General features: G+C 36.4%; 1 protein-coding gene across 1 annotated transcript; it reads right to left on the reverse strand.

The window, feature by feature from the left end:
- Positions 1-1,686: 1,686 nt before the first annotated feature.
- Positions 1,687-12,137, reverse strand: LOC148835588 (SLAM family member 9-like). The gene is made up of 9 exons (XM_088913929.1): positions 11,827-12,137; positions 10,043-10,327; positions 7,435-7,674; positions 6,528-6,617; positions 5,592-5,702; positions 5,219-5,332; positions 4,437-4,547; positions 4,064-4,177; positions 1,687-3,437 (listed from the first exon to the last, which is right to left on the reverse strand). The coding sequence occupies exons 1-9, from the start codon at positions 11,894-11,896 to the stop codon at positions 3,424-3,426; spliced, it is 1,149 nt and encodes a 382-aa protein (XP_088770055.1). The 5' UTR covers positions 11,897-12,137; the 3' UTR covers positions 1,687-3,423.
- Between the last annotated feature and the right edge of the window lie 123 nt (positions 12,138-12,260).

Here is a 12,260-nt window from a genome sequence, read left to right on the forward strand (position 1 = left end):
AACTGTAGGTACCTAGGGCACTGGAAATGTTTGTGAATGCTTTTTAACAGAAGAAAATTGCAAACAACTGACCGGACACAAAGCAAAAGTTCAGAAACATTCAGATTAGGCTTGGGAATATTATACTGACATAGTGGGGATAGTCAATAATGCCAAATACAGAGCTAACAGTGTAAAATAAATAATTAAATACAGGTGTATTAAAAAGATCTCTAACCTGCATTCAGGTATCGGACATACAGTTTCTTGCAAAAGTATCCAGTAAAAGTGCAAATCCTTGAGTTTTCACATTTTGTTGCTTTAAAGCTTGCAGTCAAGACACTTTGAAATGTCAGTCGGTATTTATTATATACACAACCTACTACACGCAAAGCAAAAAAAATGAAAAAGAAATAGAAAATATGAGAGAAGAATGAAAAAGTCATGATGGCATAAGAATTCCCTAAATGAAATTTATTTAGGTTTCACAAATTACCTTAACTAGCCATTGGATGAGTGGGGTGTGTCAATGTGCATAAGTAGTTGTTCAAATGATTTTATAATAAATGCATCTGTGTCTGTAAGATCCTTATGTCAATTAGCGAATTGAAACAACTTAGAGATAAAGCTGTGTAAAAGTACAGGCCAGAAGAAAGGAATACACAATTTCAAAACACAGAGTGCTTGTAGAGTTAAAAAGTCTGATGAGTTGTGCTACTGTGAATGAAAGGAAACATACACATTAAAAGGCACATTTAAAAATGAGACTACAGGTGGAACATAGCACATCTACTGTAGTACACAGGAACCCCAGAAAGCTGAATGAAGTTGCTCAGTGATCAACAGTGCCATATGATGGTGAACTTTAAGAATTGCATCAGCGGTAGATTACTGTTATATTCTCACACACAGGTGATCTGAGAAAATCTTGAATTCTACTAATTCAGTTGTGAACAAATCTTCATCTACGAAGATTTATCTAGCCAAGAGGCTTGTACCACTATTGCACAGAAAACAAAGCACCGAACAAAGCACTGTTTCAGATTAAAACACCCCCAGATACACATAGTTTCAGGTCACTCTGTTGATTGGTCTCGTCATCTAGTCATGCCAAATTGAAATTCTTTGTCCTTGGCAGGTTCAGTTTTAATCTTAATATACAGTATCAAAATTGTAATTCCAATTGTCACCAGCAGATGGTACAATTTTGCAATGCAGTACAGCGTATTGAGCCACCACCCAATATTTCTCCCTGTCGGCTTAGAGGAGAGATCCTGGCTCTAGAGTTTCCCGTGACAAACTGTTCAGTTATGAAGTCAGTAGCTGGGAGTGGCACTTCCTTAGGAATTCTCTGGGCCAGAAGCTCCCAGCGCCTTCCAGTCTGTGTCTGTGCTACTTACCACTTCCTACATTACCGAGACCAGAGCATACCGCTTTTGTGTCAAGCTATATAATACAGCAATATAATAAAAATATAGTCATGCTGATCCAGCTGCTTACTTGAACTACTCCACTTCTGCTGCGATCAGCTATGCCTTCCTCTAAATCTCTTTCTAGATCTCTTCTTCGTTCCTTCTCCTCCTCCCTGTGCCACTTGCTCCCCGCTCGCACTAACACTAAGTATGTGTTACATACTGTACATCACACAGATGTTACTGAACATAAATTAGATTTTTAAAATCTTATTAAAATCAAAAGACACATACATTTTGGTGAGTTAGTCATTTTTTAGTCAAAAAATGTTCCTGAAACATTTTCTTTTACATTTATGTTTCCTTTCGTGGTACTGTACATTTTTTCTTAAACACATTTTAAAACTGTAGTACACACAGTAGGCCTGTTAGAATAATTGATATGCAGCATTACATTCCTGGTGAACTGTGTCACTGTTTCACTTCACAATAAATTGTATTTCCTTCTTCACCCCCAATTTCAGACAGGGACAGTGAAAGTTTGCATCGTGTCTATTTAGTGACCAAAGCCAAACTGCCTTCCTAAAGCCTCACACCTCAGGTGTACAGAATTAATGTTTCTTATCACTTTGATATCCTGTTTCTAACATCACTGTCTCTGTTTGTTAAGTGCTGATTTCCTCTGATTTATTTGTGGTGTGGTTGAATTGAATTGATTAGGAATATTGTTCATTTTTTTAATGTACTTTCTATGGTGTGAGCTGATGCCTCACACCTGAAGAAGGCTTCACAGCCGAAACGTTGTGTTTTCTCTCTTCTCTTTTCAGCATGGAATAAACCTATAACTTGTTCCTTTGCACATATACCAAATGTCTGAATCTCCAGCAACAGTGCTGTTTAAACATTAGTCCCAAATACAAAAATGCCTTCTATCATTCTCCTTCCTGCATTTTACTTACTGAAATTAATACTGAAATATTGGTGGATTTGTTCGGTCTTTGTAAGAGTTTTGGCAAAATATGTACATTTATTGTAGATAAAGTAGAATTTGAAAGACATCAAATTAAAGAACAATTTATGTTTTGTTAATTACCAGTCTTACCTAATTTTCATATGAGCCACTTGCCAAAGTTATCATCCTTTCCAAAACTTAAATAATAAGTTAGATAAGTTAAACAAAATACTAGCTGCTATCTACTCAATAAGCTAGCTGACCTGCTCTGCATGTAAGGAAGGGTTATGTCCTGATGACACGGAAGGAGAGAATATAAATATTTCCACTCTACAGCATAGATATTTGTTATTGCAACAGATGTATCATGCAAAATAAATCATAGCCTCATAACATTAAAATAATAAACACATGCAGCTAAAAATTCAACACTCACTCATCAACAAGCATTTTAAAGTACAGAAAAAGTTACTAACACAGATTATTCATTTGTTCTTCAGGTGAATGACAGTCACATGTCTTTCAGTACCACTGTATCTGGTTCAGTTCATGTCCTGTGCAATGAGCTTACGACTCCATTCAATCCTTAAGCAGTGTTGAGAACTGACATAAAAGTGATGTTTCACTACAGTGATATTAGTGCTGTGTCTCCTTAATTCAGCCACACTTGAGAAATCGAGTTTTCAAACTTTGCATTAACATATATTGATAAACATATTTTAAGGAACTTAAAATGATAAAGCATCAAAGTGGTGATGCTGCAGAATGGCTCTCACTTGTCTCATTACTACACAACATATACGAAATGCTGCCAGGTTTCCAAATAAAACTAATCAGTCCTGTTGCCACTCTTTTTCTACAACATCAAGTCACATGTTTTGTTTTGTCTTCAAAGAATTCTACTTCCTCGAAGATAACATATTGCATGTATTTATATCATCTCTTTGGATGGAGCTTAATGATATCTTTCCAGTAAGATTTACTTTTTTTCTCCATAGGCACTGCTACTGCAGTCCTCTATATATGGTATATCAAGTGTCCTCAGGCCAGAATTCCATCTTCATCAGCAAGGAAATAATATTATGGAACATCATCTGTGTGAACAAAATTGTAATTAAAACTTAAAAACTTCAAAACTGCATGTGACACCGGAACAAATCTGAAAATATCTGAATAATCAAACAACTTGCATTCTCATATCATAACACTTGCATACAGTGCCAAAAACAGATTCATGAATGCCCAATATCAGTATGGCAATTGCAACAATTACAATTAGGTGGTGAAATAATTAGATAACAGGCAGCCCAGTCCTATATAACGTCCAGAATCTTAGCGAGTTTGGCTTTCACCATAAAGATTAGTGGAAATGGATCATGCCACAATCAAAAGCAATTTCAGAAGATCTCAGAAAAAGAGTAGTTGATTCTTAAACGTTTTGTGAAGGTTACAAAATCGCTTATAAAAACAAAAAATAAACAAAATGCCTCTTCATTTTGTTTTTAAGTACAAAGTACAAGTACAAGTACAAATTTCGAACAATTTTTTTTCTTGACAAGTAATTTACTGAAATTCATTACTTGTCGTTACTTGTGATTGTGATCGTTTTTTTATTATAGTTTTGACAAAATATCTACATTTATTATAGATAATGTAGAATTAGTAAGATCTGAAAGTAAAGAAAGGTTAATGTAAAGAAAAGTATTTATCATCTATTAACCTGCTTCTGATGTGTTCTGGGTGTCTCCAGGTTGCTTCAGGGTTTCATCATCTGATGTGCTGGGGATTTCTTTACTCTCAGGCTCTTCATTCTGCTTTTTATCAGGTGTTTCATCTACATTAATTTTAAAAAGGCTGGTTATTCTAGCACAGATTTAAATTTAGAGTGAAACTATCAAAGCAAGAACAACAAAAAAAGCTGTAAGAGCAATACAACAAGGTTGTAATGTGAAATACGTTATACGGTAAATGTGAAGAATTGCTCGTCATGTAGCACTACTGGCTTTTGCTTATAAAACCAGCTCAAAGGAGAGGATAGTTTCTTATTCAAGAGGATGGTTTAATATTATTATTCCATTATTATTAGTTATTACCTTCTGATGGGACAGGCTTATCTCTGATTGTTTTCCCACCTTCTGAATTCTCTGTTATTTTTTCAGTCTCCGATTCATTGTCCACATCTGAAGCACCTTTAGCTGCAGGATCTTAGTAAAAAGAAAATAGTATTTCTGAGAAAGTTTGATTTTAAAGGTTCATAAAATAAAGAGATTCATAAAATAAGGAAAACAGTTGTAAGTCTGTTTCTGTCACTTTCGCTGATATCTTGGATTCAGATATCAACCAGTGCTACATAAGCACAGAATCTAGGGTTAGAAAAACTACCTCGCTAGGTTTAGAAAAAACATAAAACTTTGCCTTTAGTCTGGGTGATGGCTGTGTTCTTCATGGCTAAACTACGATTGTGTGAAATATTAAAGGGTGGTAGGCTTTTGCCCATGGAACCTGTTTCCCCAAGTGACACCTGAGACCAAAACTTACACTCATACTGTAATTATACTCTCATTCAAACTACAGATATACCATTATAAGGAGCCTACGTTTAAAAGGAAGTTTAACCCTGAGCCTTGCTTCAGTTTTTACCTAGAGCAATTTCACAAAATGGTAAGCACATTAAACCGAAAAAATGAAAAAAAAACTGAAAAAAGTCAATTTACCAAATTTACAATCATTTCTGCACTACTGTCTTAAGACAAAAAATTCCAGTTCACAAAAATCCACTTCATTTGGTTCTAGACAAATAAAGAACCATATTTAATTAATCACTTTCCCTACGGGATTAATAAAGTATTATCTATCTATCTTATCATCTATTAACCTGCTTCTGATGTGTTCTGGGTGTCTCCAGGTTGCTTCAGGGTTTCATCATCTGATGTGCTGGGGATTTCTTTACTCTCAGGCTCTTCATTCTGCTTTTTATCAGGTGTTTCATCTACATTAATTTTAAAAAGGCTGGTTATTCTAGCACAGATTTAAATTTAGAGTGAAACTATCAAAGCAAGAACAACAAAAAAAGCTATAAGAGCAATACAACAAGGTTGTAATGTGAAATACGTTATACGGTAAATGTGAAGAATTGCTCGTCATGTAGCACTACTGGCTTTTGCTTATAAAACCAGCTCAAAGGAGAGGATAGTTTCTTATTCAAGAGGATGGTTTAATATTATTATTCCATTATTATTAGTTATTACCTTCTGATGGGACAGGCTTATCTCTGATTGTTTTCCCACCTTCTGAATTCTCTGTTATTTTTTCAGTCTCCGATTCATTGTCCACATCTGAAGCACCTTTAGCTGCAGGATCTTAGTAAAAAGAAAATAGTATTTCTGAGAAAGTTTGATTTTAAAGGTTCATAAAATAAAGAGATTCATAAAATAAGGAAAACAGTTGTAAGTCTGTTTCTGTCACTTTCGCTGATATCTTGGATTCAGATATCAACCAGTGCTACATAAGCACAGAATCTAGGGTTAGAAAAACTACCTCGCTAGGTTTAGAAAAAACATAAAACTTTGCCTTTAGTCTGGGTGATGGCTGTGTTCTTCATGGCTAAACTACGATTGTGTGAAATATTAAAGGGTGGTAGGCTTTTGCCCATGGAACCTGTTTCCCCAAGTGACACCTGAGACCAAAACTTACACTCACACTGTAATTATACTCTCATTCAAACTACAGATATAACATTAAAAGGAGCCTACGTTTTATATATTTTTTTTGGATCTTGGATATTTGTGGACTGGATTCATCCATCTGTTCTTTAACCCCTTCTTCCAATTCAGGCTTGTGGGGTGGCCTACACAAGGCAGGATTCAACACACACTCACACCAGGGCCAATCTTTCCACAAGACAATTAACCTACAGTACCAGTATGTTTCTGGACTTTGGGAAGAAATCAGAGCACCCAGAGGAAACCCACGCAAACAAGGGGAGAACATTCAAACTCCACACAGACAGCACCGGGGTCTGGGATTCAACCCAGGCCACAGTGTTGCTAGGCAGCAACACTAACCACTGCACCCTAGCCTTAAACACTGAGTGGAGAATTGGTGAAATTAATAACACGGCATTTTTTTCATTAATACTTTGCTTACACTATTGTTGTATATTACAGATGCCAACACACCCTTACCTCTGTTTCTTCCATAGTTCACGGCAAAAGACAAAAGGGTAATGAGTACGATTACTACTGGCAGAATTAGGATTAAATGCGTACGTCCTCCTAAAAAATATAAATGATTATAATGATATAAACATAATGATTTTTTATACATTTTCACCATGATACACAACATATTAACATTTTCCTTGTTTATACACAAAATGATAATTTTCCAAATATCTCCACTGCCAAAGTGCAAAATTGCCAAGAATGGTCGTTATGAAGACCATTAAACATCACGCTTAACAAACGGGCTGGAGTAATCAGCCGGACCACCAGTTTGAATAACACTGCCATTAAGAAAGGTGTTGTCTCGGCAACCGGCTCTTCCTTGGCAAGGTCTGTGGCCGGACACAAAGAGGGACAACACCCTGGACAGGACAGGAGCCCACAGCAGGAAACACTCACAAGCAAGCAAAGGAGATTCCAAAGCCTAAACCTAATCACGGTTCTGTTAATGATTAACATGAACATATTTAAAATAGGAAGCATTTACAATAAAAAGGATTTATAAAGGCATTACGTGGGAGAATATAAAGAAGTTACCACAATAAAGCTACATTTCTTCAAAGATGGAAAAAAGATTCCATATGAAAGAACCTTTAAAAATGTTCAGCTTTTGCCATTTGAAATATATGTTTTCAACAATGTTAGCAACAATGTTATCGGAGTCTTACTTAATATGGCCATTTTTTTTGCAAATATTTTAACGAAATATAATACTTGAAAATATAAAAGGAGGGACACTGGTTGTGTCAAAATATCACAATGTAGTTTGACTGTGATACTAATTACATGATTATTTCAAGTTTGACTGCAATCAGGGGGAAGGGGTCTTTATAAAACTGAATCACAGTGACATTTTTGATTGTCTAACCTGACGGGGGTTCTATGACAAAGGGCTCGCTCTCCTCTTCACTCTTGGGGTTTCTAACTTTACAAACGTATTCAAGGATTTCATTTCTCCAAATCAGCAGCTTCTCAGCAGTGTTGCTCCATGAACCCTCCCGTCCATTGATGCTCCAGCTGTATTCTCTAACGGTACTGTCGCTCTCACAGGATAAACTGCACTGAGTTTCATTGCACCTTGCAGTTATATTTGGTTTGGAGACCGGCCCTGTAATGAAAACACTGATTAACATCAATTAACATTTTTAGATAAAAAAAATATATGAAATTCTGAATAAAATGCAATTTGGTTTCCACATTCTGTGTCTTAGTGAAAAGCACAAAAAGCCTGTGAGCTTTCTCCAGTTTACATCCTATGTCCACCCCTCATCACAAAGCCTCTAGTTCATGATTGGGGTCTTGACAAACTACTGTATGTCCATGGCAGGTATCCACAAGACACAGGTACAGGACCGCCAGGACAATTTAGAGACACCAGTTAACTTGGCCAGCATGCCTGTGGGAGATGAATGGTATACTGGCTAAGAATGGCACCTGGAGAAAACCCACACAGACATGTGGAGGACATGCTTACTCTGAGACAACACCACTGCCACACCTCCACACAGTCCTACTTCCTACTGTGTGCATGGAGCAGAACTGTATTTCCCCGCTATTCTGTTTGCAGGCTGTACATTCTACAGGAAGAGCACAAAAGGTTTCTGACTGGCTTTTCTTCCAGATCACAGGCATTCTTGGGAGGTCCAAACCTCAGGCTGGTCATGAAACTTCTGGGAAGCAGCTGCCGTGAACTAAAGACTATAGACCTGGTCCCATCTGAGCCGGAGATGGGAACTTGGGATTGAGTCCATGTCTGCTGTTTGGATTTTAAAGAGATCCTTCTTTACAGTTTTATTAATCTTCCATCTTACATTTTGCCTTGGATTTTTTTTCTGCTTGTCGTTTTGTTTGTAACTAGGGAAATGTTATGTAACCGAAAATGAAATGTAACTAAGGAAATGTGGGTGGTTTGCGCAAGAGGGGGTTACTGTTTTTAAATTTGTTTCCAGATCTGTTGAACCTAAAATTAAATTAGCAGAAGGTCCATTTGCTACAAGGGCTCTACCGTATGCTCGCTGGGGTTCTCTCTGTTATTCTTATTTACCCTAGTTTTGGAATGACAAGGGCTTGAAGTCAAGGAGCTGAACAAGGTAGCATTTCCTATGACAGGCTCTGATTGTGAATCAGTAGCAAAAAATACTAAGGGGTAAAATCTCAATTTCAGTGGTGAAGTTTCCACAGGGTTTCACCCAGCACACCGGATATTTGAGAAATATCATTGCAAAAGTTTTCAGGTATACACACAGAAACTTATGTTCCATGTGTGTCATTTCATCTCTTGAAAACGGAGCCGAATACTCCACCCTTTCTAGCTGCGGTCACTGAGTTAGTCACAGACAACCCAAGAATTAGAAAGGACAAAACTATTGCTGACTTAAGCATCAACCTTGTCATCATTCATTCTGACCTTTTCAAGTTCCCTTAGACTCCGTGCCTATTGAAGGAGGCTAACATCAGCACAATTTTAACAGTACCAAAATGTTCAGTATTTATAACCAATTACCAGCTTGGCTGATATTCTCCATATTACATTTGAATTGATATTTTGTGTTCATCTTTAAAAATCACCAAAGCTTTCCCAGTAAAATGTCAGGAAAAAATTCTGTAACTGAGACAGTACTTTTGACATGTTTAGTACAAATTGCAAGAAGTTCTGAAGGCTTGCAATCAAGTCACTACACACTTTAACAGGGTGAGTGAATAGCAAATGCAGGGCTTCAACGTACAGTACCCAGGGGAAACTAAAACACAAACTTAGAGGCAGTTTGAATTTAGTGAACAAACAGTGGTCCATTTGACCATGTAACTGGCCGAATGGTTTTCCTGCCGAATGTAACTGGCAGGATGTGGGGAGCGTTTTCAGGTTTGAAAACTAACATAGTAGCCTTTCAGGTGCAAAATTTAAAAACCTTTGGTTGTCGAAGAAATCTGCCAGTTTCCATTCAAATGGTGCTGTGTTTCATGAGGATAGAATGAAAGGGTTAAAAGGGTTTTGGAGTATACAGGTCAGGCTGCCATCTTGGTTCACACAGGACTCTCATTGTGTCAGAAATATAACGGATTATCTGTCTCAGTGTGCTGTCACTCTTTTTGCAGTATAAAATTATAACCCAGCTTCATACTTTATTTCTAACAGTTTCTGAGTGAAAATAAGGTGCACTATGAGGGTTATACACCCTACACACACCACACAAATGATTAAGCACTTTCTGTACACAATAGTATTGTTTAGGAAACAATTTAATAACAGCTAATAAAACATGAAGCACTTTGGCTCTACATGGTGCTACATTAGACCATTTTCATAACAATTTCAAATATATCTGGAAAGCCATTAAACATGCAACAAATGAGCCCTGGAACCAACAGTACTGGTTGTGCTTGTTATGCCTCTGTATATTAATTAGTATTTTGTTAATTATTTAGAAGTGTTGTTTTATGAAACTACACAAATGTAATAGATACTAAATACTTACTGATTACTTCAATAGTGAACTCTTGTGTCTGCACTATTCCATTAATGTCTACATTAAGAGTATAACCACCAGAATCTTCCTCTGTTAAGTTTTTAATGGAAAGAGTTGCATTTTTTTCAAGATGTGTTCGTCCTGCAAAAGGAGGATAATATTCTGGTTTATTTATACTGGAATCCCATTCAGCAATCTTATTAACTCCGAACTGCCATATGACGTCTTGAATTGATCCACTTAAACTTGGAGATATCTCAACGTGGCCATTTAATAATCCATAGATGATTTCATCTAAAAGAAAAAAAAATAGTTGTTATTATTACTCTTCGTCTCTTTATTGTCATCTCCATTGCATCATCACAGCCATGTTCTCCAGCACTTGTGAGCTGCCTGTTGTCTGAGGCCCCTGAGAGCCACTTTCCTCAGGTCAGGGCTAACTCCACTGTAGGCACAGTGGGGAAAAGGGCCTCGGACCAGTCTGGACTCCCCGCATGCTGGTATGAGGGCTCCAGATTATTACTGTAGGTTTACAAATGATCATTGCACAGCGAGAGAATATAAAAATAATCCGAAAAAACAAAAATGAAAATGACCAAATTTGGATTATTTAAATTACACGATTCATTGGTTTGCATACAGTATGTAGAAATAAACCATTACAGGCAAGTACAGATATTCAAAACTATTTTGTATAAAGATTCCTACCAGTTCAAGACAGGTAAAATACTTGCGGATCGGAATGAGATCTGATAATATCAGTACTTCTCCTTTCACATTCACCTACTGTATATATTGTGTTGCTGCAACAGAATATAAGAACATAAACTTTCTAGCAAACACTAAGTACACCAAGGACCTCAGCACATAAAACCCACAGAATTTAACATAACATCATGAATTGTATTATCAAGATTTCAACTAGTGCTAAACTGTAATATTGTATATACCACAATGATTAAATTATTTTTCAATGAGAAATAATAATCACTTTAAAACTAAATTTACCTTTACCACAGATGTACTGCTACTGTATATTTTTTTTCTCGCCTAAAGATAGGATATCTATATTTTTCCACAAAATGTTAATTATGCTTAATATAATAACATTGTAAGTATTGGAGTCTTCCAAAGTTGTTTCTCCTTGAGACAAGTGACAGTATTTACTGCTTAATTATTTCGTGTCAGAGACAAATGAATTAGGTTATTTTTCGATTATTATTAGGTTATAGTGTCTTCATTGTTTTAAGTATAATAAACTTAAGAGTTATAATCAAGATCCTAGTAAACTGTTTAGACGCGTTCAAGCTTTCGTACCATGTGTTGAATGAAGGGCATGTTAAAAATGGATATTTCAGGAAGTGCAATAATAACAGCTTCTCCCATTTTCTTTTCACCTCGAATAATGTGTGGAGCAATTTTATGTTTTTACCACATTCGCATTACACCCGATGCAACATTTCAACTGTTCATTTCATGTAAATGTTATTCATGCTGATATTCGGTTGTTGAAATCTACTACGCCGTGGAGCTTAATGACGCGCCGCCTCGCAATGAAGGACCCAGATCTCAGAAGGCCCGTTCATGTCCAGTCTCAACCAATACTTTCATCTTCAAGGTACGGTAAGAGATATACATCATCTCAGCTGGGCCACGAATGAGAAATAAAGGCAATCAACTCTTTGTACTAAATTATTCCTAAAGGTTTGTTCATTTTTCTTACCTCGGCTACAAGAAGACACAATACACGAGAAAAATAAACCTGATTATTTGTAATTTCTTTTGAGACATACCTGTTCTGGCGCTACGGGTCTGCTGCAGCACGGCAGGTAGTAGAATAAAGAGGCATGCGTTTATTTGCATTTCTCTACCTTTACATAATTTAAGTAAAAAGAAAAGACTAGTGTAACAAGCGTCTACAGAACCCCGGGCGAGGCTGAATTGAAAGTGAAAGTAAGAAGTCTGTTTCCTGTTTTTTTTTTCCCCTCAAATTTGCTGGAACAAAAAAGGGATTTTTAAAAGCAAAAGTGAAAAAAACAAATTTCCCATACAATTCGTATTCAGAAAAACTAAAATCAATCACAGTACTCAATATCGTAAGTATGATTGTAATCATACTGTACATTGAGGTTTAATTTATTTGTGTTACTCTTTCGCCATCTAGAGATAAAATACACTGCTACACTTCCTAAATTTGTAAGACTAATAATCGTCAATTGCATTAACC

This window comes from Atractosteus spatula, chromosome 4, assembly GCF_055471065.1.
Source record: "Atractosteus spatula isolate fAtrSpa1 chromosome 4, fAtrSpa1.hap1, whole genome shotgun sequence".
Lineage (NCBI taxonomy): Eukaryota > Metazoa > Chordata > Actinopteri > Semionotiformes > Lepisosteidae > Atractosteus > Atractosteus spatula.

Excerpts from the sequence above, each read along its gene's own strand:
- LOC148835588 (XM_088913929.1), bottom strand. The coding sequence starts at position 11,896 with ATGCAAATAAACGCATGCCTCTTTATTCTACTACCTGCCGTGCTGCAG. Across the intron at positions 10,328-11,826 it reads GACCCGTAGCGCCAGAACAG|ATGAAATCATCTATGGATTA; the intron begins GTATGTCTCAAA and ends TTTTTCTTTTAG. Across the intron at positions 6,618-7,434 it reads TGTCATAGAACCCCCGTCAG|GAGGACGTACGCATTTAATC; the intron begins GTTAGACAATCA and ends TATATTTTTTAG.